Source organism: Microsporum canis, genomic scaffold (genome assembly GCF_000151145.1).
Source record: "Microsporum canis CBS 113480 supercont1.1 genomic scaffold, whole genome shotgun sequence".
NCBI classification, from domain to species: Eukaryota; Fungi; Ascomycota; class Eurotiomycetes; order Onygenales; family Arthrodermataceae; genus Microsporum; species Microsporum canis.
Genome location: NW_003299169.1, coordinates 778,901 through 804,206, shown reverse-complemented (window position 1 = coordinate 804,206; position 25,306 = coordinate 778,901). Strand labels below are relative to the sequence as shown.

At 49.5% G+C, this 25,306-nt stretch overlaps 4 protein-coding genes across 4 annotated transcripts in view; all 4 read right to left on the bottom strand.

The window, feature by feature from the left end:
• Positions 1 to 642: 642 nt before the first annotated feature.
• On the bottom strand, positions 643 to 20,541 carry MCYG_00300 (conserved hypothetical protein; the record flags this gene model as incomplete). Its single annotated transcript, XM_002850150.1, has 4 exons — positions 643 to 2,202; positions 2,272 to 4,974; positions 5,041 to 14,331; positions 14,392 to 20,541. 4 exons carry the CDS (start codon positions 20,539 to 20,541, stop codon positions 655 to 657), a joined length of 19,692 nt encoding a protein of 6,563 aa, XP_002850196.1.
• A 928-nt stretch (positions 20,542 to 21,469) lies between these two features.
• Positions 21,470 to 22,581, bottom strand: MCYG_00299 (17-beta-hydroxysteroid dehydrogenase; the record flags this gene model as incomplete). The annotated part of the gene is made up of 2 exons (XM_002850149.1): positions 21,470 to 22,482; positions 22,542 to 22,581. 2 exons carry the CDS (start codon positions 22,579 to 22,581, stop codon positions 21,470 to 21,472), a joined length of 1,053 nt encoding a protein of 350 aa, XP_002850195.1.
• A 662-nt stretch (positions 22,582 to 23,243) lies between these two features.
• On the bottom strand, positions 23,244 to 23,779 carry MCYG_00298 (uncharacterized protein; the record flags this gene model as incomplete). Its single annotated transcript, XM_002850148.1, has 2 exons — positions 23,244 to 23,429; positions 23,504 to 23,779. 2 exons carry the CDS (start codon positions 23,777 to 23,779, stop codon positions 23,244 to 23,246), a joined length of 462 nt encoding a protein of 153 aa, XP_002850194.1.
• Positions 23,780 to 24,873: 1,094 nt separating this feature from the next.
• The window catches only part of MCYG_00297 (C6 zinc finger domain-containing protein), a gene marked incomplete at both ends in the record, with an annotated part of 3,577 nt that continues 3,144 nt past the window's right edge, over positions 24,874 to 25,306 (bottom strand). Inside the window, 2 exons of the mRNA XM_002850147.1 lie at positions 24,874 to 25,135; positions 25,214 to 25,257. Coding sequence (XP_002850193.1) covers positions 24,874 to 25,135; positions 25,214 to 25,257 — 306 coding nt within the window. The remainder of the gene's footprint in view (positions 25,136 to 25,213; positions 25,258 to 25,306) is intronic.

Genomic DNA, 25,306 nt, shown 5'->3' with positions numbered 1-25,306 from the left:
GGCAAACTGGGCTCTTTTGCCAGCATCAAGTTCCGGGCTCCAGGGCCCGGATCCTTCTCCCATGCAGCCGGTGGTGGGAGTGCGCCTATGTCGCTGTCCAATAACTATGCCGGAATATGTTTCGTGTCATACTGCATATTCTCTGTCGGGCTTGCGGACCAGCTTGGGGTACCTTTCTCCCTGCTTGAAACTGCGTGCCACGCTGATCCGGCATCAGAACCGTCTGTTGCTTGCCGTGAAGAAGTCGGAGAGATCGAAGGAGGGAGATGTAGCCAAAAAGCCATTGGTCAAAATAAAACCAAAGATATTAAATACAGCTACATACATCAAAAATAAGTACAAAAAAGTAAGACATCGTGAGCCTCGTAATCATTATCCGAGAAACAAAAGAAAATATCTACCAAAAGAAGAAAAAGGAAAGAAAGTATTAAAAAAGAGATCACCAACTCCCTGTAAAGTTTTCAAGGCACGCCCAAATGCTAACCGATCCTGTTCATCCCATCCGAATACGTTATTCCAGAAAGATATCCAAAAATAAAAAATAAACATAAACACAAACGCCGTAGTTTCCATGTTCCATGTATTTGAAAGACAAAAGAGGAAATGTCATCAAGAGTATCCCCTGAGCGAACGAGAAGATATGAGTGTGACGCCTCATACTATGTTGCTCGGGTTGCTCGGGTCCATACTGATGGACGGGAAACTTTGAACGGATCTAACGCTCTGTCTATCAGCGCTTAGCCCCTTGGACGATTTCCTATCTTTTGGAGGCCTAGCGACGAGGACTTGGGCAGGACAAACAACTATCTCTTCGTCACCATCGCCCTCATCGCTGCCCTTCTTGACAACCAAAGGGAAGAGAACCATGCGGACGACTGCCCGTTGCGCCTCAAGCTCTTCATTTGAGGTAGTCTCACCGCTGCGTTCGTTCATAAGTGCGGCGTTAAAGTAGACTTTCCTGAGCAATTCGCCATTGGTGTCATATTCAGGCTGTAAGGGAGGCAACATTATGTACTCTGCACGTTGGGTGCGCATCTTGATTGAAAGGTCGACTGCGGACCGCATCACATTCCGAAGAGAGTCAAGCACGGTTTTCTCTAGTTCATGAGGAGGAGGAAGTAGCTTTGAGAGGGTACGGTAGATTTCCTGAACGACAGCCTCCGTATCTTGCGCGCGTAGTTCTTTGAAGGATGGACGTTTGGAAAGAAGGGTTAAAGTAGTGGCTCTCCATTTATGGACTGCGTTTGGCGGGCCAACTTCAGCCAGGTGCTTTTCGAGTGTCTTGAGCTTTTGTCGTTGCTCTCGGTCCATCCCGAATAGGTAGCGGGTGAATATGTATTCCCACATCATCGTCATCGCAACCGACATGAAAACGTCCCTTCGTCTCACACGATCAGAGAGGTATGTGTCAACATCAGTTCCATCTAGGATTGCATTCTCAAACCGGTCAACAATCTTCTCGTCGCGGAGCACACCGGTTGTGCGGCATACGCGCATATCAGAAAATTTAGAGAATCTCAGGACCCATTGCTGGACGTGTTGGCATAGTTTCTGGCAGGCGTTATCAAAATAATCTTCATCATGGAAGACGAGAATGTCGTCTTTGGAGGCGGCTTGGATCTGCTGCTGGAGCTCTTTGATCTTGTGCTGCGCATCTGCTAGGTTGTCGCGCAGTAACTGTATCTCGGCATCCTTATCGGCCAGCGCAGTGCCGACTTCGTGCTTGACCATCTGCTCCAGACCTGAGGATAGCTGGGCGTACTGCGCTCGAACCTTCTCCAGCTCCTGCTGCGATTTCTCCCATTCCTTCTTGTAGTTTGAGCTGTCGCCGCCATCAAGTCCGCGAGAGGCTGCGTAGCTGGCGTTGGCAGCAGCAAGGCCTTCATTGACCTCCGTCAGCCTGGCAATCTCTTTCTTCAGCCAGTCTGACGATTTCTGTAGCTGCTGTATCTCCAGCTCCTTGTTCTGTATGGTCTGGTCACGTGCTTCTAATGCGCGGGCATGCTGCCGCTGGGCGACAGCATGGCTCTCAATTGCTCTTTCGGCAGCAGCTTTCGAGGAGCCAAGCAGACGGTTCTCAGATACGAGCTGGTCGAGACGGGTTTCGAGCTCCTGGAGGCGCTGTAGACTGCGACGGCGGCGCACACTGGGCGGGCGAGTAGGCGACAGCGGCGGGGCGCCCTGGACATCGCCCCATCCTTCCTACATACAGCCTTCCTGTTAGCGAGGATTAAAATCATTGCTTTCAGTAACTGTGATATCTAAACTTACATAAACGTCGGCGGCCATGCCTCGCAGCGGCGCTTTGCCCTTGTCTGTGACCGGATCGTAGGTTGAAGACGATGGAAGTTGTCGCGCTTCTTCTTCTTCTTCGGCTTGTTGGAGGCTGGGGGACGGAGTTCGAGTTCTTCCGCGCCGAAGGTCACGTTGGCTCGCCGCTTTAAGGTCCGTGCTGCGGCTGCTTTTAACTCGACGTAGAAGTTTTGGTGGTGTCGATTCTGGGCTGCGGATGATATCGACATCAGACGCCGTCCTGGCCGGTTGCTGGGCCGGTTTCTTCTTCTCGGGGCCGCGGACGGTGGTGGCGGTGTCTGGGGTCGGCTGGGGGAAGGCTGGAGAAGGCGGGTTTGCGTATGGCGGAGAGATGGTGGAGTGTTCCTTGATCGTTCCTAGGGGAGTCTTGGGCGGAGAGGCGGATCTGGAGGCGGATCTCCCTCGTTCAGCGAGCCCATAGGGGCCTCCAAAGAGAGATGGTGGTTCCAAAGGAGGTCTGGCTTGCTCAGGGGACTTGGATGTGGTGCCTTCAGCCATGGCTGGTTCTATCGTTTCCTTCTCAGGGGTAGGGAGGAGTGCATGGTGGGTGGCAACATCATCAAGAGGCTTATCGTCAGTCTCAATGGGCTTGTACCATCGGCTCGGTGTAGGCGTGGATGGCCGCTCTTCGGGTTCCTCATCCTCCATTACATGACGAGCTGGGGTGGTCATGTAGCCGATGTCCCGGGTCGACGGTGATGAGTGAAAGAGGATGGATGAGGACCGTTCCTTGGTACTTGACTCAACCGAGAAAGGGTCATCATTGTCTGGACACTTGGGAGTCGGTGCCATTGCTTCGGCCTCATCAATTGACCTGTCTTGCATTTCAACGTCCTTGGTTGGCTTGTTAAGCTCCCTTTCGGTACCAGAGGGGCCCTGTACTGGTGTATCGAGGTCCCTGGTGGTTGTTATTTCTTCTCTGGCTGAAGAGCTGATATCTCCAAGGGAAAATTCATGTTGCTGCGACCAGTCGGGCACTTCCGAGGTTTCCACGGCTGCTTCAGTTACGGGTTCAGGTTGGGGGGTTGGTAACTGGGCTTCTGTGTTATCCGGGCTGGGACACTCGAGAACCTGTGCTTTGTTCTTTCGTTTGTTCTTATTCACCCGTTTGCTCACGACCAACGCCGGTAAATCATCCTCCGGCCCGCTCTGTGGTTCTTTTGGGACAGCAAGAGTAGGATCATCGGATTTGACTGGTTCCTCCGGCTCAACAGGTGGCTCACGAGACGCATCCGGGGGACTTTTTTCCGTTACCACAGAAGGCTCTAGACGTTTACCCTTATCTTTGGACTTCTTCTTCCCTTTCCTCTTCGTAACATTCGGGAGGAATTCCTCTTGTTCAGGCATTTTGTCCTTTGGGGCCTCTGTAACGGGTTCCATGGTTTCGATTGGAGCCTCAGGTTCAACAGAAGTTAGGGGGAGCGGCAAATCTTGTGGTTGTTCTGTTTCTACAGCAATTGTTTTGTCCTTCTTCTTGTCTTTGGATTTCTTGCTGGTTGCTGGGAGGGCATCTTCGGCTTCCTGAGGAGGTTCTTCTGGCACAATTTCAGGCTTGTCCAGGAGGTTTTCATGTGCACCCTGAGCACTTGTTATCTCCTGACTGTCTTGTCCTGCAGATCCAGTCCATTCAATATCACCAACCGCACGACCTTTGGCCTTGGCCCTTTCCCCTATTTCACTCGTCGTTGGTATAGGAACGTCTTCCACTTCTAGTTGCTTTGAGAGAAACTCAGGACTTGGCTCCGCCCGTTCGGCTACATCTTGAGGCCTCACATTTGATGGGTCTTGAAACTCCTCCATTTGAAGCAAAGGGGTCTCACTCTTGTCTTCCTCTATGTCCTTGCCCTTGCCTTTTGACTTCTTGCCCTTTTTCCCTTTCCTCCCCTTGGCTTCCTTTGACGAAGTTTCTTCCTCTTGTGTTGAGCCTATTGGGACCTCCGTAGGTGTCTCCATTTCTGTCTTCGCTGTCGGTTCTGGGCCAGGCTCGTTTCCTATTGACACATCTTCAGTCCGTTGTTCTTTCGCTGGGCCAAATTCCACGGGCTGGGTAGCATCTACTGGAAAAACTGGTGCCAGATCGTTAGATTCAGAAGCATCGGCTGTCGTCTGTTTGGGGGGTGGTGTGATTGAATCCTCCATAGATATATCTCTAGTACTATCTTCCATTACTACACCGTGGTCTTGCGATGGATCTTTGGGGGCATCGTCAATATCCATAGCTGAATCTGGTACAAATTCAGATATATCCTCGCTCTTCTCGGGAACAACTTCAGTCTGGGTGGCATCGCCAGAAAAGGCAACTTGATCTGGTTCACGTCTTACTTCTTCCGGTTCATTATGCGGCTCTTTGGGAGTATTGTTAGTTTCGGGCGTCGCTTGGCTGTCTTCCACGACTGGGCGAAAATCATTCGTATCCTTCAGCTTCCCCGGGTCGACCGTCTCAAGGGCTAGTTCAGTTTCCTCAGGGGCCATTTCCACTGGTTTATCTTCTAAGTTCTGCTCACCCTTGGGCATCGTGTCTTCGCTGAAGTCTCCGATATCAGCCGTCATAGAGTCGGGAAGCTCTGACTGCTGGATCTCCGGGGTATCGTTGGTGACTTCATGGTCACCGGAAAGCTGGAGATCCAATGATGCCGTGTCCACCTCTCGTTCGTTGTCAACCTGAGCGTACGGAATAGTATTAGATACATGTTCATGGATATGATCCCAGTCAATAGTTGGCCATACCTCGTCCTCTTTTTGGGCTGCATCCTCGCCAGCAACAGACATGTCAACTTCAGGACAGACGGGAGACTCGACAGGCTTCTCGGTGTCCTTCTTTTCTTCCGCAGCGGAGCTTTTAGCTTCACCATCCAGGCTGCCGATGTTTTTCTTTTTCTTTTTCTTATTTTTCTTCGAAGATTGTTCCGGTACTGTTGGTTCCAGAACAATTTCTTCTTTATTCTCTTCTTTTCCCAGCTCAATCTCCTTCATATCGTCGTCAGCACCGGGATCAGTAGACGCAGCTACCATACCTTTACCGCGCTTCTTCTGTTTCTTCGATTTCTTCGTTGAGCCAGAGACTTCTCCCCAGGCGGCTTGGTCCTTGGTTGTAGCCGTCACAACGGGAGCTTCAGGCAGGGCAGAGCTATTTTCTTGTGAGGTTGAGGTAGGCAGAGAGGGAATATCTCTTTCGATAGAATCAGCTGCCACGACCGTCGAAATGGGTCGTTCTTCCATTTCATATTCTTCCCCGGTAGCAGCTTCATCTGGCTTTTCAGTGATTTGGGCATCAACGGATCTGTCGATATTTATATCTTCAACCATACCAGCCGTGGCATCTAGCACGCCCGGGATTGGACTGGGTTCCTCGGTACCCTTCCCCAAATCCTCTTCAAGGACGTCAATTGCAGCTTTCCGAGCCTTCTTCTTGGCAGCTTTCTGCTCCTTTTTCGAAAGCGCACGAAGCGGTTTCTCCTCCGTTTCAGCAGCGGCGGGTTCTGGGGCGTTATGTTCTTCAGGTAAATTTATCACATTACCCTCCGGTGCTTCAGGACCAACTTCAGGTTCTTGCTCAAGGACCACATCCTTCTTCTTCTTCTTCTTCTCTTTTTTGGAGCTCTTGCCTACATGTTGAGTTGGTAGTTCATCAATTACCATTTCAGGCTCGGGTGCAGAGCTGATTGGGGCATCTCCAATCAAGTGGCCATCTAAAGGAGCGGCCGAAGAATCATGAACATTAGGTATTGGATTTTCAGTAGGGTCAAGAGGTAAATCGGCTTCAGTATTTGGAACTTCTGTTGGGGGCTCATCTGCAGTATCAAGAACTATATCTATTCTCGCAGCCTGTGGGAGTTCGGTAGACTGTTGTTCGTAAGGTTTCGTTGAACTAGCGAAATAAATTGTCTCAGAAGTTGAGGTAGGGGTTTCATTCTGCATTTCCTGGGTTTCCCGCTGAATGATGGATTCGGGACACGTCTCTTCCACTAAACCCTTTGCCCCAGTTAAGGCTTCAGGATTGTCCTCCAATTCTTGTTCTGTAGGCAACGTAGGCGGTAGGGGAATTGATATTGATTGATCTTGCGGCTCAGGAACTGAAGATTCGTTAAGTGCATCCCCTAGACCAATTGGTGATAAGTCTTTACTCTCATTAGGTAGTGGTTCGGCAGGATTCTCAGCGGCGCTCTCTTGGATATGTTCCTTATTTTGGTCATCAAGAGATTGCCCCGGTCCAGTGCACTCGACCTCCTTGGGTGTTTCAATACCTTCTTGACCTGTTTCCCCCGGGGGCACAATTTGTTCTGTGTCCGTTTCCATTGATTCCGGGAGAGGAATTAATTCGGGATTGGCAGTTTCATCAATGGGAGCTGATACTGGTTCCTCAGCAGTGGCTATCATATCCTCGGGGTAAACATCAACATCGGTCGGGCGGTCTGATGGCTTGGGCTTCGATACGGCCAGGTCTAATTCGGTGGCATCGGGGGGATTGTTTGAGGCGTCATTTCGTAATAAAGCATCCGTGGCATCGGGCGTGGCATCAAATTCTTTGGGAGGTTCTTCATTAATAAATAACGATCGTTGCTGAGACTCAAACTCCGTAGGAGGGATTGCAGGCCCATTATCAACCTGCGTAGGCGGAATTACATCAGTCCAACCAGAATCTTTAGCCTTTTTCTTACTTTTGCTCTTCTTAGATATAGAGAGTTGAAAATCTTTACCGTCCTCGTCTGGATTGCTAATTTTATTTTCACCACCGGCTCCTTCGGGACCAGTTACTGTTGTAGAATCTCCTTGGTCGATGTCTATATCAGCAGTACCTTGGCTGATCGAACTGGGCTCAATTGACGGTCCCACTTGATCTTCAGGTTGTTTTTCAATATCTTCTTGCACAGGTTCAATAGAAGAAGACATGGGCTCCGGCGCGACAGCACCTCCGGTTGGAATGGGGATCTCTGGCTGGGTTTTTTCACCCGATATTTCGGTGTCTTGGGGAACCTCCTCTGTCCAGTCCATCGGTTGCTTTAATTTTTTGCCCTTTTTTGCCTTCTTCTTCTCCTTCGCTGTCAAAGGTTGCTCGAAAGGGGTCTCCGCCGAAGCGTTATCAACGCCTGAGGCCTCCTGGCTCAAGGGTGTCACATCTATATTATCTGGATCAAGAGGCGCTTTCACAGGCTGAGATTCACTTTCCCAAGGTTGAGGCTCTTGGTTTCTCTTTTTCTTTTTTTTCTCCTTAGCTGACAGAGGTTTTTCTGTAGAAGTTTCGACCGATATGGAATCAGTACCAAATGCCTCGTCGAGAATGCTTTCAGAGGGCGGTGGAACCTCTTTAGACGGCTCAGGCTCATGTTCCAAAGGCGCTGGCTTTTTCTCGTTCTTCTTCTTCTTCTTTTTCTTTTCCTTAGCCGACAGAGGAGTTTCCGGAGATGGTTCTTCCATGACGGTATCGATTCCCACAGCCTCTTCGCCCAAAGATTCCACAGGGAGGCTTTCCGAGGGATGCACTGCCTCTTTAGGCTCAGATACATCTTCCAAGGGCAGTGGATCCTGGTTCATTTCCGCTTCTTTCTCTATAGAAGGCTCTTCAACAGGATTCTCCACGGAATGGGTATCTATTTCCAAGGCTTGGTCCTTTGGGGTTTCAATAGGAGATGTTTTAGGAGCATCAGACGTTGTTATGGACTGGGATTCCTCAGACAAAGATAATTGTTTTTCACGTTTCTTCTGCTTTTTCTTTTCTTTGGCTGTAAGAGGCTTTGCGGTTGGCGTTTCCAGCGTGGACTGATCATCCATAGAACCAGTAGGGGGCTCTTCAACGGGAGTTGGTGTATCTACCGCCTCGGGTTTGTCATCCTCCAAAGTTTTGGATTGGCCTTTCTTTTTCTTCTTTTTCTTTTTTTCTTTCAGTGAAGGAGCCATATTGGTTGACGGTTCCGCGGGAGCGTCGTCTACAGGATCAATTGCCTTATCCTCTAAATTCTCTACTAGCTCTCCTTCTAAAGATTCAGAGGGTTCATCAGCTTGAGATTTTAGCTGGCTGTCGTCCACAAGGTCGGCGGATTCATGCTCCCGGGTTTCTGAACTTTTATTTGCTTGCGGTTCAGGCTGTTCCTCCTCTTGTTCTCCCAAAGCTTTCTCCTGAGGCCCCGACTGTTTCTCGTCTGAAAATTCGACTGGTCCATTCTCCTGGAGCTCTGGAGCCGCAAGTTCCGGTTGTTTTTCCTCCGTAGGCTCGATTGGCTGAGGCTCTGGAGTGTCGGTTTCTGGCTGCCTTTCCCCTGTAGACTCGATGGGCTTAGGCTCATGGAGTTCAAATGGATAAGATTCTGACTGTTTGTTATCCAAAGGTTGGGCAGGATCGTACTCTTGAGGGGCGGAGTCCTGAATCTTATGTGTTTCTGGCAGCTTATCCTCAACCAGCGTGGTGGGCTCATCTTGCTTGGTTTCCAAGTCCAAGCTTTGCTGAGTTTCTAGCTGTTTTTCCTCCACGAGTTCGGCGGACCCATACGCTTGAGATTCATGGAGGTTAGGGTCCTGCTTTATCTCCCCGAGTTCGATGGCCTCATAGGGTTGAGAATCGGAAGGATTGTCCTCAAGAGATTCTGCTGGCGAAACTTTAATATGAGAAGGTACTTCTGTAGCATGAGGCGTATTATCCTGTGATTCTGAGGGCACCCCTTGGCGAGGCTCGGGCAACCTATCGGTGGACAAAGGTTCCTGGGATTCCGTATCCCGCTCACTTTCCATCGGTTTATTCTCGAGAGGGCCCGCTGGTGAATTATCAAGAGGTTCCGGAGTCTCTATGGCTTGAGACCCATCATCAACAGAGAGCGACTGGCCTTTTTTCTTTTTCTTTTTCCTCTTCTCCTTGGCTGTTAAAGGCGCCTCAGCCGGAATTTCCGCGACTGCATTGTCAATGGATGGCAGTTTGTCTTCTAGGGGCTCTACAGGAGCATCCGGTTGGTCCTCTGCTGCTTTAGCTTCAGAGGGTTCTGGGGGCTTATCATCCGGCGGTCCTGTGGGTGTGCCCTTCTCAAGCTCCGCGGGCTTATCTTGTTGAGGCTCCTCTGCCGGTGTCTCTTCAAGAGGAACTGGTGCTTCAACAGCTTGAGACCCATCGTCTAATGACTGAGATCGATTCTTCTTCTTTTTCTTTTTCTTCTCCTTTACTGGCAAGGGTTTATCAAGAGACGCCTCCTTTGAGATATTGTAGGAGTCTGCTGGTTTCTCGATCGAAGGTTCCAAAGCCTGTGGATCTTTAGGACTTTCTAGTGGCTCCTCGGTTAAATGTAGGGAAGGTTGAGGTTCAACCAGGGTGTCATCAATAGGTAATGACTGCTCATTTGATGGTTCCAAGGGCTGGGGTTCAGTTACCGTTTTGTCGTCATCTGGTGCCTGTTCATTTTGAGAGGCTTCCAAGGGCTGAGACTCCATGGGCGTCTTATCTACATCATCCGATACAAGCTCATTTGATGGTTCCAAATACTGCGGCTCCGTTTTCCAGTCATCTACACCTGATGGATGTTCGCTCACTTGTTCCAGGGTTTGCGGTTCCGCCGATATACCATCAGCGCCTTCTACCTGTTCACTAGATGCTTCTAGAGGCTCTAGTTCTGTTGGCAAATTATCAACGCTTGATGGTTCTTCGGCCAGGTGCTCGGCAGGCTGAGTATCCTTAGCCTCATCTTTGGCCTCCGGCAGACCAGTATCCTCGGGCTCAGCATCGTCTTCAGGAGCAGTAGGCGTAGCGCATGGCCCAGCAAGCTGGGTTTCCTCATCCGCAGTTAATGCTCCTCGGTTCTTTTTCTTTTTCTTCTTTTCCTTAGCTGTTAATGGTTTCTCGACAGAAGTTTCCGCTGGAGCATTATCAGCGTTTAACGACCGGTCTCCCTGGGATTCCAAAGGCTGCTCTTCAGCGGGAAGGTCATCTGTGATGGATGGCTCGTTGTCCAAAACCTTGGGCGGTTGCTCTTCGGCAGGCTTAGCTGGCTCTGCGCCCTCAGGTTCATTTTCCCCAGGCAGGGCTTCGCGATTCTTTTTGGACTTCTTCCCCTTCTTATCCTTCTTGGATTTGGCAGGCTTTATAACTTCTTCAGTGGAGGGGATTTTCTCTGCTTGCAGGCCTGATTCATCGACAGGGGATTTGAATTGCATGGTTTCACTTTCTTCGGCACCCTTCACGATATTTGAATCTTTCTCGCCAGAGGTTCCGTCATCTATCTCCAATTGAGCAGAGTCTTCACGCTCAGCATCTATTGGCAATGTATCCTCTTTGAGCGGCTCTCCTTTCTCAAATGAGACGTCGACGGGTATATCCTCTGACTTCTCTTCCACAGAATCAGGGCCAACACCTGGAAGGTCGTTTTCCCCTTTATCTATCGGCTGGTCTTCACCAATATCTTTAGGAACTGCTGTTTTGTCTTGAACCTCCAATGCAATATTTTCGACGTCCCCTTCGACTGTGCTTGCCTCAGGAACGGTTTCTCCCGGGGCATCAGCAGATGCTTGCTTTTTCTTGTCCTTTTTCTTTTGCTTTTTGGATTGTTTCGACGCTGACCGCACATCGAATTGATCGAATTGAGAGCTGCTGTCACCAGGAATATGTGGTGGACTATCATTGGCTATCTCTCCAGCTTCGGCCGCATTAGCGCCTGCAGCTGTTGACAAGGGTAAATCCCTGGCTCCCTCCGCCTCAAGTGGTTGTTCATCAATGGCCGGTGGTTCAGGAATCTCTTCATTCGAGGCGACAGCCGGAGCCCCTTCAGCGTCATTAAATCTCACTGGTACTTCTGATGGTTCGACGGATGTTGATGCTTCATTCTCAAGAGAATTGGCATTTTTACGGTCCTTTTTCCCCTTCTTACCTTTCTTCTTCTTCTGCTTAGGTTCAGACTCCGCCACTTCTTCAGGTTTGTCTGCAAAGGTAGGTTCCGGCTCCTTACCCGCCAGCTCATCTAGATTTTCATGCTTGGCATGAGCATTCACATCTTGAACAGTATCGAAAAACACGTCAGGATCACTTTGGTCGCCCTTTTCGTATGTTTGGTTGGTTGGGCTGGGAGCTGGACCAGCTGCATCATTCGTTTTATCCTCCGAAACCTCACTGTGGCCCGGAGCGTCGGTGGTCGCAGGAGATTGTAACTCACGGGTGTCCTGGCCTATGAGCAGACCTTCATCAACAGGAGAGGCAATAGCTGGCTTTGGGCTGGCAGTGGTATCAAGCAATTCTTCGTTCCCCGGTTCTATCTCTCGTACATCAGTGGCCCCATGAAGTGCATCAGTTTCGATCGCCAGATCATTCGGATGGATGGAAGGTAAGGTGTTATTCATATTATCACGTAGCATTGGTTGCTTTGTCTCTGTTTCACCCGATTCTTCCAAAATATCAGCTTCATCTAAGCTGGGTTCTGGCAACGGTAAATCCTGTGGGTTCTGCAGAGGACTACCAGGCAGAAGTATCGCTTGCTCTTTTGTGCCATCATCAACTTGCGTTGCCGGCTGTGTCTGATCCTGGGCAGGATTGAGGGCATCAATTTCATTGAGATCCGAAGGGGGAAGAGGAATATCTTCCGGAAGAGCCTCCATTGGAACAGGGTCAACTTCACCAGAAAAGAAAGGCTGAGTGGTTACTTCATTCTCCTGTGGATGACCTTGTTGACCTTCCTCGGAAACACTAGCCGTAGGATATTCCGGGTCACCAGCACCTTCTTCCTTTTCGGCTGGCTGAGGTTCAGTAGGGCTGTTTTGTTTATCCAGAGGATTCACTAAGCCAGCGGGTTCATCATCTGCTAGTCCTCTTGCTACTTCCACAAGGCTATCAGGGACAGCATCCACAATATCTTGATTGTCGTGTTGCGATTGCGGATGAATGTCAGTGGCAGAGCTGATCACAGCATCATCCCGCTCAATATTAACTGTTTCGCTCGCGGGAGCTTCCGAAACTCGATCCTCAATAATTGCTGTTTCTTCCTTTGATGGAGTAGGAATGGTAGCCGAAGGCTCATCAGCCTTTTGCCTAGGCTCCTCAACAGGATCTGCCACGATTTTATTCTTTCGCCCTTTTTTACTTTTGCTCTTCTTACCCTTAGATTTAGCCGCAGGTTCGGGCGCTGGTTCCTGTTTTAGGGACTCCGCTTTGCTTTCTTCGCTAATGGTAATTTCTTCGGCCGGGGCCTGATCAGTAATTGTGGAAGATATGGGATCAATTGAGTTATCTATCAGTGGCTCCCTCTCCGTTTCAGGCTCGGGGGCAGGTTCAGGAATTGGATCTGCAGGAACATCAAGCTCTGTAGGCGGTGCAGTAGAAATTGCCTCTGTATCACTATCTCTCTTTTTCTTTTTCTTGTTATTTTTAGATTTTGATGGCTCTGGGGCTTCAGGCTCTTGAGTTTCTTCTGCCATAGGATCTAGTTCGGGTTCCTTTCCAAATAAGTCATCCTTTTGTACAGTCATGACAGATTCGGCGTCTGTGTCGTTGGAGATATTCTCTGCCTCCGGTACAACAGGAGCTGGCAACTCAGTAGTGGACGGGATAATGACATTTGCTTCACGGGGCAGGTAGTCCATCACTGGATGAGTTGGTGTAGTGGGTGAATCAACATCTCTCTGATATGATGGGCTCATAGGTGCCTGACTGCTGGCATCCACGAAGTGGTCTTCATCGACTGATCCGTATTCACTAGCCTCGCTGGCACGATAAGTGGGCGACCCCTGAGTAGGCGTAACAGGGGCTGAATCTGGAACTGGAATATCCATAGGAATGTCGTTTGAAACTTCATCTAGTCTACGATGAGTCGGTTGCGGAGTCAAAGAACGGTCAATATCCTCTGCCAATACGTCATGTTCCACCTCCTTACCAGCGCTGGGGCTGGATGGACGGCTATCAGGAAGTGATGGGAGCTGCTCAGAAGAGACTGTTACGGCTGGCTTTTTTGATGCATCTGCTAACTCAACAACGCGTTCATTATTTGAAGATGTTGATGCACCATGACCAGTGTCAGGGGTGGCTCTATCCAACTCGCCCGATACAGGAAGGTCTTCATGGATTGGCGACTCAGGCAAAGGTGGCAGGTTCTGTAAATCTATATCGTCCAACCCCATTTTCCTATCATCATCGTGAATCACAGTACCTTCTGGGGACGGTGGTACATCGTTCAATGCAGATTTGGACATCTCCATGTTAAGCATCGGATCCCGCAAAAGCTCAGAGGGGGAATGGAACTCATATTTCGGCTTCTCCTTTCTCCCCTTTTCTTGGTGTTTAAACGCGTGCGCGGTCGGCGTGGCTTGCTGAGAACCTAGGATATCTACCTCATGAGAAGAGTGGTCAGTCGCAATTTGCAACGATGGTCGGCGTCTTGGGGTTGAGAATAAATCCGTGGACTCTACACCATCAAGAGCTTTGGCTCGTAAATTCTCAACCGATGATACTCGGGACGTAGATTTACTTGAGGGTAGAGATGGGTATGACTCCTCCACTGGATGTTCGGCTTTGCTGGTGTGCCGTTCAACAAGCCATAATGGTCTAAACTCACGGGACGTCTTAAACTCGGTGGACCTGGGCCGTTTATGTCCAGATCTAGGCCTGCTAGGGGAAACCTGGCTGTCATGAGTTGCCCTGTCGGGGGTCGAAGGTGGCCGCCGAAGCTGTATTGGAATTGCGGTTGGGGAGCTGTTGAGGTCGCCAAAATTGAAGCCGCGCCAGGATACCCTTTTTGCAGTATCAGGTGGTGAGCGTGATGGCGATGAAGGCCTGCTACGAGACTGAGTAGGCAAATCGACAATCTTCTCACCAGGCAAGGGGGTAACAGAGCGGCTTCGGCAACGAGATGGCAGGTTTAGCTGCAGAGGAAATGCTGAAACGGGAGCTGGGACGTTATCTAAGGCCTTTTCAACTGTGATATTTGTACCCTGTCCCAAAATACTATCATGGACGGAGGGTATTTCAGGGCTATCTTCTAGAAAAGGTCTTGGGGATTGGCTCTTATCCAAAGATTCGTCAATTTGTTGTTTAGCACTACTGATATCATGGAGATTTTTGTCCTGAGAGTTCTTGTCAGCTAATAGAAATGGCATTATTAACGACTATTAGTAGTTACATACTTCATTATTGCTTGCTTTCCCGGATTCGACTATTTGCTCATATCGACTTTTACGATTCTTTTTCCGATCTTTACTCTTCTGCCTTTGTTGATCGCCATAAGCTGCGCCTTCTGGGTTTACTGATTCAATATTTTGCGAGGTAGGTAAATCATTTTCATCTGCTTTGATTTCATCATCATCAGCACGGCGATTTTTCTTCGACTTCTTCTTTGAACTTGAAATTTCTGATGGCGGAGGGGATTGATCCCTTTCTTGCACAGGTTCCTCCTTTTCAGCAGAAGAGCCGATTAGTCCAAAAAGTTCTTGAGACTTCTCGTTGCTGTTTGCATAGTCCTTTGCTGTCTCTGATTTAGCACGGGGAGGAATTATCAATGAATCGTCGTCTTCAGGCTTCGAGGGCCAGGCAACATCAGATTGGGATTCGATGAGTTCACTGTATTGATGTGAGCGGCGTTTTGATTTAGATGACCCCCTTTCCAGACTTCCACTACTCTCTGGTAGAGAGGCAAGGGCAGGATCTTTAGCATTATGATCAGGGTGTTCATCTATTTCGACACTACGAGTACTGGGTTCCGCAGTCTCACTTGTGAAGGGCTCTGTTTCATCCGCGGTTCGGCGTTTTTTCTTCCCTTTAGACATTTTTTGGGATTTTTCAGGGACTGTAAACTCCGGTTTTTCTGTTGGCAGAGACTTTTCAGGCGTAAAAAACATACCTCCTCGGTTGTCGGTACCGTCCCCAGCCAGAACGTCATCAAAATTCCCCGGCATGGAGGTACGAAGTGCGTTATCTAGCTTATGGTCCTCAACATTGCGAGCGGCATAACCACTGTTTGCTTCAAAGGCCGAAGGCACAGTAGGAGGCGTTAGGTCCTCTTCAGCATCTTGCCATCTCTCAGGCTCGTGCGCAGGTACTTCTTCGCGCTCATCTACCACTCCCTTAAGATCCATGTCATGAAGACCCTTGCCTGCCTTATCTTCATCGTCAAACAAGCCTCGATTCATAGGCGTCGGTTCATCAACAGGGTCAACTTCCACTTCGCGAGGCACTTCTGTAGGTTGCGGTTGGGTATAGGCAGACTCTTCTTCCCAATCCGGTTCAAGTGGTGCCTCACCGGGGGTCTTGCCCTTCTTTTTAGCAGCCTTCAGCTTCTTCTTATTTTTCTTGCCGGGCTTGGCAGTTGTATCTTCGGGCATCCCATGGCTGGAAGGATCAGGCCGCGTGGTTTCCATGTCTCGAGGAAGAATGCCCGGTGTTATTCCACTAGGAGTATCTATGGTTCGATCAAGAGGGCCATGATACTTAGAGCCTTGGTTTGCATCATTATTGGATGGTGGTAGTGATTCCCGTTCACCAAATCCACGAGCAGGAGATACCGGGGTTTGACCGTGAATACCGCCCAGGCCACCCTCACCCTCTGACCCAGGAGGCGAGACACGAGAATAATAAGCCGGGTTACCTGTGACAATAGATGGATCAAACCCTGACATGGCAGTACCAGCGGCAATGGTGGCAGCGAATTCTATATCGTCGTCGAATTCACCGGGCATATGGTGAGGAGGCGAAGGCACCTCAAAGCTGGGTTCACGGGAGTCACTCTCTGGGGGGGCAATTTCGAAATCTTTTTCGTCTGGTTTCTTCGCGGCTCCGGCGACGTCATGTAAAGTAATTCCAGAGGATGCAGTATGGCCGATATCTGCATGTTGTTCTATTTCGTGAGCATCGCGGTCTGCCGTAGCGTCATCTTTATCGTGATGAACTGTGGGTATTTCAGGAACATAGACAACAGGGTCAGCAACACGACGTTCCTTTGGCTCACTAGCATCGCCCAAGAGAGAACTAGTCCGGCTATGAGGTGGTGTAGGTTCGATGATATTTAGATGAGGAACTGGCCAAGGTAAACTTGTGCTTTTGACTGGTTCATCCCTTAGAAGTTCGCGGTCAAGCCCACCGCTACGAGGTTCAATAACACGGAATCTAGGGCCTCCCGGTTGAGCTGTTGGAGTGGGTTCAGGAACAGTCTCGCTACCGGATTTACGAAGCTCAGGAGGAGCGAAGTAGTCCGCATAGCTTTCGTAAGTTGGCTTGGTTTTGGGGTTGGGGACCGGCTTCTCCGCTATATCTCGAGGCTCTTCAATGATACCACCAGGTAAATTAAAACGTTTTCTGGATGTGGTTGACGGTCCGGCGTCAGAAGATTCAGGATAGCTGCTGCATTCTTCCTTTTCACGCCTTTTATCTTTCAATATATGACCAGCCGCTACAGTAGCAGCGCCAGCAACGACTGGAATAGTGACTCTGGCAGGCAAACCCCATGAGCTAGTATCCTTTCCATCAAGCGGTTCCTCAAGCGTTTCCGCAGGTAGCGGTGGAGAGATATCCCTTTCCTCGCTACGATGAAGGCGCTTAGGCTTGGGTTTCCAGCTCTCTGGGTCTGACATGGGTTCTTCGGCTCGCTGATAAGGTCTGGCTTTTTCACTTTCTAATTCAAGTTGGCGCTGTTCCTTGTCCTGTTGTTCCTTGGTCAATTCAAATTGGACACCTTTGGCCGTGGAGCTACGTTTAGGAATCTCTACCTCGGTGATATAAGAGTAGTAGCTGTCGAGGACTGGAGAAGAGCCTCGCCTTCTGCGTTCTGGCTTCTTTGCAGGTATATCACTATCATCGAAGTAACTCCTTGGTTTCTTGGGCTTAACGACACTCGTGTCCCCAGATGGGTCTACCACCGGCCCCTGATCATATTTGCCCGGCAGCGAAGAGGGTAGAGCTGGCATTGTTTGCTTTTGTCGATGGCGCTCCGCGCCTATGTTACTGACCGAATCCTTGGGGAGTTTAGCATCGTGATGTTCATGGTTACTCCCAGGCGACGGGACTAATGTTAAAGGCATATCTTTGGTTTGGTGTTCGTCAATTGGCAGATTTCCCACAGAGTCCTTCAAGGGGTGATCATTGTAATATTCATCCGCCGTTCCTATCACTGCCGCACCTGCTGCTGCGGCTGCCGCAGCCGGTGCTATTTCGTTGAAGGCATGTTTGGTCTTCTCACCTTCAGGCTCCTTTTGAGAGTAGAAAGGACTAGGGATGGGGACTACTGGCTTTGGCTGGTCGACTTCTGTGGCTTCCGAGTTGGAGATGTACATTGGCTTTGCCGTGTCTAAATCTGTCGGGCCACCAGTGGAGGAATTACGTGCATTGCGAAAAGGTACCAATGATTGTTCGGGAGCCGGAATAGGATCGATGTTTTGCATAGAAGGGAGGCTGGGAAAGCTGCTGGATGGTGGAGGGTATGAGGCTTGAGAATCTCGCCCGTTGGCATTGTTTTTGTACGGGTAGGATGGAGATTGCCGTCTCTTCTTTTTCGAAGTCCCCCATCGCCATCGCCATTTTGAAGCCCCGGAGTCGGACGTGAATGAGTCTCGACTGCGAGATGACGGTCCTCCGTATGCGAGCCCGGAGTCTGCTGAGGAAAATTCATCTGATACCGATTCCCAGTTGTCATCTGCAGCGATCTGGTTTCTATTGTTGGGTTTTCGATCCTTGACTGCAATGAGGCCTTGCTGCCGTCGTCTATTCCCAATTGATGCTGTGGCTGCAAGTCCTGCAGCAGTCGCACCCAGGCCTATAAGCTTCGCATCAATATCCTCGTCACGCTTCCGGCCTTTGCCCTTTTTTGGAGCCCGTGATTTGAGAAAGCCGGATCCGAATGCAAGGTCAGCATCGTCTGATGATGAGTAAGTTGATCCAAGGCCGAAAAAGTTCCTCTGTCTTTTGCGAGGGCTGGTCCTACGGGTTCGAGATTTCTCTGATGGCGCCGTAAAGAAGGTTGAAAAGCTTGCTAGTCCCTTCTTAGTCGGAGGGCGAGAGATATCGACCATTGAAGAGCTGGATGACGAAGAGTACCGTCGACGGAACTTTCTAGGGGATCTGCTTCTGCTGTTACCGCGCACCTTTCTCCCCTTGCGTCCGTGGCTCATTGATGATACTGCCGCAGCTGTACCCAGCGCCCCAGCCGCGATGGCAGCGGACCTCACCCCATGGCTAGATTTGCCATCGCTGGATGAAGAGCTTGATCGATCGCGCCGTTGATGTCCTTCAGACTTGGATCTCAAATGGCCCGATATGGACGGCTTGGAAACATCACTCTTAGATTCGTACCTACCAAACCTCTGCCTACCTCCTATGGTAGATGGCGGATAGGAGCGTTCCGATATGGCAGTCTGTCCATACGAAGCAGGCCCCCGGCCTCCTACACTTGAAGAAGAAGATGATTTCGTGCGACGAATGGATGGAGAGCGATCACGACGGTCATTCTTCCTCTTATCAAAGAGTGTTTTGCCCACATATGCAGCCAGGCCAGCAGCCAACCACGATTTTCGGTTCGAGCTCTTGTGGTGGCCATCTTCCTCAGAGGAGCCATAGCGACTCAGCTTGTCAACTCTAGACCTGCCGCCGAAGCTGTCATTGGAGGGTCTGCGCCGATATCGATGTTTACGTGGTGCATCTCGAGAGGTAGTTCCTGGCTCGAAACAGTATCTGCAAGTTCCTGTGATCTCTGAGTACTCTTCGTATAATGCCACGCCTTCTGGGTCTCGCCAAAAGTCAACAAACTTTCGGAGAGGTCCATGATGGCGTTTATGGTATGCCAGAGTGCCCTGCTGGAAACCACCGATACCTTGGTGTTGAGACTGTGATATATGCTGGCTGTTGCCGTATGCGTTGTGATGTGAATTGTGGTGCGCGTTTGCTGCCAGGCCAGCTGCGGCTGCTAGGCCTGCTGTCGCTCCAAGTGCAGCAAGCCCACCGTGGGAGGATGAATGGTGAGGGCGATTTTCGGGATACTCTGATGGCGCATAAGTAGTCGGAGATTCGTCGTAGTTTCCGGGCAGCACATTGGAATGAGCATTATTAGGTGGTATATCAGACGGCATGCTACCCGGCATGGTAGGTGACATGTTAGAAGGGCCACTGTGCGGCAATCCTCCTGCCATGGCTGAGGCCATGCCGTAACCAGCGGCTCCAGCAGCCATACCATCCATTACACCAGGACCAGTGCCATGTTGCGGTGGTCCAGATGGACCAGCTTCTTGCTGGTCATACTGTGGCATTGGAGGGGGTCCATATTCAGGTACATGGGAAGGCAATATGGCACTAGGTGTGTATCCAGGCTGGTTAGGAACAGATTGGCCCTGGTCTCCATAGTATTCGGCAGCTGAGCCGACCATTGGCGGCTGATGGGAGTCCTCTGGAGGCGGATAGGAACCCGATGTGGGAGGGTAATATGATTGTTGCGGCATAGGTCCAGGGCCAGAAGTGGGAGGCAGCGGATAGCTGCCATCAGTAGGGTATAATGGGGACCGTGAAGTCTGGGGGCCAGAAGTAGTTGTTCGGCTGCGAATAGCTGGTTCGGTAGGCTGGTCGTCAGAGATAGCTCGGTCGTCTAGAGTCCTGCTGCGCCGTTCCGAGCGTGTAGGTTCGTATCTGTCGTGAGGGTTAGTTTCTTCGTGTCGACGATATCTCCTTCTGTCGTCATCATCATATCTGTCGTTCTCCCGTTTTGCTGTGTCTGTTTCCATGGTTGAGAAAATATCTCCCCGGTGTCGTCGTTCACCCGGGTATGTATCTCCCTCACGGCGGGATGGGTCTCGTAGGTCGGACCCTACCGTGGAAGGGGCATCATCACGGTATGTCCGTTCCTCGGGAATATGTGTATCTCTCTCGCGACGTCGTGTGTCTCGCAAGTCTTCGTCAAGCACAGAATCGTCATCACCATAACGTTTTCTGCGTGACCTTCGTTCTCTATAATGTTCGTCAGGGTCGTCACCAATCACACCTCTCTCACCGTCCAATGCCCGCGACGGAGCTTCAGACACTATCTCACTGGCAGCAACGACGGATCGCGCGCCATCGTCCTCATCCTCATATCGTCGCGAGGACCGTCTCGAGCTCGAATACTTGTCCGCATCACGATCGTCACTTCGTGAGGACTTGTGTTTCGAGGAAGACGAATGATGGCGTGAGGATTTATGATGGTGAGAATGTGATGAAGTTTTCGAACGGCTGTCGTCGTCCTCGTCGCGATCTCGACGGTGACGGTGGCGGCTAGAGCCAGACGATCGACTGCTCGACTGGGTTCCAAGGAGGCTTCTAAACATCTTGCAGGTGAATTGAAGCCGGCCACTGGACGAGACAGCCTTGATAGAGCGTGTGGTTGTGTGTCGTGGTTAGAGAGATGATTAGGCTGTCGCCCTTCCTTGGTTGTTGTTTTTGTTTACCGGACTGCGAGAGAGCTGGCTGATTGTCCGGTGGCTGGTAAACGGGTAAACAAAACCCTACTTGACCCACGGCTGAGCGTCCGGGAAGAATCCGTGGTTGGCTATTAGGCTTATCCGGCAGGGGTTGGAGCTTGGGTGGCGCTGGCTGCCTACGATCGATCGAAGGCGAAACACAACAGGCGGAAGAGAGATCAATCTCCCAGGAGTTTATTATCACGGTATAAACTGAAATAGTAGTCGTAATTTCACAGTCCAGAGTCGTCAGTCGTAAGAGGTTTGATAGTAATTCGAATCAAGTCGTATTTTCACAAAGGAGAATCGTTCTAGGTCGTTCAGGTCGTTACAGTCGTCAAAGTCATCAAAAGTCGCAAGTCTTTTCGTGATATTTCCGTGCAGTCGTAAAAGAAGTGAAGTGTTCGTCTCAAGTCATCAGTCGGCTAAAGGAAGGAAATGCAAGATGATGCAGAAGAAATGCGACGGCGTTGGAAAAGAATGCTCGATGGGGTTTTGAGGCAACGAAGTTGCAAGCTTGCGATTTTGACCTCGCTCACTGCGGGTTGCACATGACTTCCTTCGCATTGTTTGCCACCAGAGCAAAGCTGTCGATATAAATGTCCCAAATATCAGTGTCCCAAGGTATACGAGTACAAGTGTATGAAGCACATGAAGGAGCAGTAGAGAAGGAATCCAAGATGTAGGTCATTATACCAACGCAAGAAGTCATAAGACATAACCAATAGATAATATATACAAAAAGAGAGGCTCAAAGGAAACCAAGTTATACAGCAGCCTGTCTGTCCGTCTCACGTCAAGTACAGTGGCTTGTCCTCGCCGACCTCTCGCACCTGTCCCTGATGAAGTTCTGGAGCCAGAAAGGAAAGGAGTGTATGTTCTCAGCAAAGAAGCCAGTAGTGCCGGGTAAGATGACCCTTCCACTAGATCCAGTCAGTATCTGTTCGACTGTTCGCTCTGCAACCGTTTCAGGGTGAAGGAGTGGATGGAACCATGTATCTTCATATGACATGCCGTCGATGAGGCTTGTCTTGCAGAAGCCCGGTTTGATAACTATGGTGCGTATCCTGGGAGCTTTATATCGTATCTTCAGCTCGGTGGCAATGCCTTCGTGGAAGGCCAGTGCAGCGGCCTTGGTTCCGGCATAGTCAACCATGCTAGCGCATGCGACATGTGCAGCCTGCGAGGCAACCGTCACCACCATTCCATGATTATGGCGGATCAAGCTAGGTAGGAACTCTTGTGCCATCACGTAGTGCGAGAGGGCATTCACCTCAAAGGCAAGTCTCGTCTCGGCCTCTGTGCCTTGGAGTAGAGGTCGTGTTCTCAGGATACCGGCATTATTGACGATGATGGTTGGGTCGCCAACATCTGCACGGATTTCCGCCGCCGTCTCAGCAACGGCCGCGGCAGATGTGATGTCGCATCTGTAGAAAGTGAGATTTGCCGGTGGATTATACCCCAGTGGCTGAACATCAAGGACGACGACTCTGAGGCCGCGGTGGGCAAGCAGGAGTGCAATCCGCTGTCCAATTCCGTCGCTCCCACCGGTAACCAAGGCAATCTCTCGCCTCCAGACAAATTCGTCGGAAACCCAGTTGTTTAATGCCCGTCGGTTGAGAAAGCCATTTATGACGTTGAGAAGACCAATTGATACAAGCGCTTTCAACAGGGTGAACACGCGAGGTCGGCTGGCAATCAATTCCTTACCCTTGGTGGTGTAACGAGCAAATAGCAAGAGTGGTATAGTTGTTGATGGCGCCAGAACAGTAGCAGATAAGACGCGTCCAACAACGTCCGCCGTGAAGCCTTGGATTAACTTGTTAGTTTTAGAATAACAACTGCTATATCTTCTCAAGGGGCCTTACCTTCACGCGGCAGCCATCCTCTACAGCTTGAAACGCTCATGTTCTATTAGTTGCGATACCAAGCACATCGACTTCTAAACGACCATCGACTTCTCGCGTTTATGAACCCTCCACGGGGGGAGCTCTATTAATCAGTCCCTCTTCTTCTTCTTCTTCTTCTTCTCCACATGCCCTGATCGCCCTTGAGCATGCTAGAGACCTTGTCCAAAACAAGTCCAACTTCGCAATACGAGGATCAATCCCTTTTCCCCGAACCTCGGTAGAATCCGATGACACTCATCATGAAGAGCTGACGGGCTTGCAGCGAACCCCTTAGATCCCCCAAACCGCCCCTCGGCTCTCCTTGCTCGTCACAAGCAAATCAACAGGAAATATTACTTCGCCTTGGAACCAAAAGGGATGAAGTTTTTTGAAGCAAAAGGTGGAGTGAAGTAGTTATCACGTGATATCTTTATTTGAATGTCTTTGTACAAGCAACATCGAGTAGAGAGAGTGTGTGTGGTAGCCTTATACGGTGCTTATGGAGGGTGTCTAGCGGCCATAACTGCTTCTCCAGTCGGCTCTTAGGGGAAATGATATGATACTAAAACACTCATTGTTTCCTGGTTGTTAACGGAGAGAAGGAAATACATCCTGGCCAGACAGACATGCAGCATACTTCATACTGGTCAAAAAAAGAGATCATAACTCAGCGCCCGGGGCTCAAAAGAAGTCCCTCAAGAAGACTTTCATGACGGGGACATCGTCGAGGAGGAACTTTGGGAAATATCTCTTGTTTTCCTCCGTGTGTGCCTTTAGCTCTCTGTATGACCGGAAGACATGAGGCTCATCTCCACAACGTCGTGCATCCAGCCAGTCCAATAAGTTGATATGGACCTTGCGGAGTATCTATGGCGGCATCAGCTCATCCCACTCATACACGGCCCTTCGGCTCTCGGGATAGATGGTAGGGAGATATATACCTTCTCACAGGCCCTAATGGATGGCGGCGTTTCGTTGAAGTATCTCTGGCATATCAACTGCATGTTGGACAGTTTGTCGCCGTCCTCGTCGATGATGCAAAAAACATGGTACTGGAACTCTTGTTCTATGCACTGGCTCCACCGACGCGGATATTGACCATTTTTCTTTGTCCAGCCACGGCGGTTGGCGAGGCGGCCAAATTCGACCTTCAGGGAGTTTTCATCATTATGTCGGAAGTCGGGATCGTGGAAACTGAAGAAAGTCGAGTGCGGCATCGTTTTGCCCCTGCTGATGGCCTCGCTATGTCAAATATTATCAGCTTAATTCAAATGATGGCTGGGAAGTACGCAATACCCACTAAACACGCTGTTATGTAGATACTCTGGCAGTAGTATCCTGTATTAGAACGTCTGATATACCTTCAAAGCAGCTTGTCGAGATATCTGGTGTGAAAGCAGACACGCTGAACACACAATAACAACAGCAGCGGTAGGATAGAGCTTGGTGCCACTCTATAAATACATAAAGTGCGCTGGAAATCTCCGTGAACTAGACAGACTATGGGGCCATCCATCTTCGGTTACTACATATAAAGTAACTCAAGTAATAGCAGTGGTATCATTTCGAATAAATCAGTATATCTTGCTTACAGCGTTCCAGGGATACTAATAATCTTCTTTTGACTATTCACATTTGATAAGTGGAGTGAGTTTTATACATGTTAAACCTGCCAAAGATGGTGACTTGCTACCTTCAATTTCCTAGAGATAGTGTCAGTGATATCATGATATAACTATATATTAGGAATATATGTTTGTGATATATTTTCTTAACTTTTTGTAACCTATCAATTAATTAATTAGCAGGTCCTGTTAATCTTGTAATCCTTAAATTTGCCATCAGCTATTCACTCCACCCATAGGCAAGTTGCTACTTGTTTACAGAAGTAATATGGCCAAAAAGGGTAATAGAGAACCAAATATGAAAACGTGTAAGTAAAATAGACATAAAAATATACAAACATTGGGGGGAAGGGATATAAATGTTTAAATATATGTATGGTTTTGACATCAAAGAGCCCCCATGAGTTATTTCAAACTTACAAGAAGTGAAACAATTGATAGGAAAAAAAGCGGACCAAAAATATGCAAAAGACGACTTGCCACCAACGCCAAAATGGTATTGAGCATAGATTGAACAATGCATCAAATATAATAAAAAGATATAAACCCAAGAAGAAATAAATATAGAAACAAAGAAGTTGAGAATAAAAACACATAAAATGAAATAAAAGTTAACTTCGTGGCTTTAGAGGCTTGGTGGGCGAGACACTCGAGATATATATCGAGGGAGAAGAAAGTTCGACATATCATCGATCACTGGAGAAGCTACCGGGTTGTGGTTGTGCCGGGGGTTGTTGCTGCGGCTGCGGCTGCGGAGGTTGCTCGAACAGCTTACGACGGATCAACGTCAGGATCTCCGCATCTTTACGTAGGGTAGGCGATATATGTTTGCTTTGTAGCAGGAATTTGATAGTTCGGTTAAGTAAGGCGTAGAGCTTTTCACCATCAACGAGGGCGGAAAGTTGGGAGGTGTAAGTTGCTGATAAGACAAGCATGTTGCCAAATTGACTATATCAACGTTAGCATGGCATCCCTAGCCTACGTGTCTACCATAAACACACAGGAAAAATGCTATGGATTAGCTACTTACGCATGGGCGGGTTCCAAATATATTGGTCACTATAGGGCGGCTTTCGACACCATCAAACGCAACAGTACTGTTCATCGCAGCATTAATGC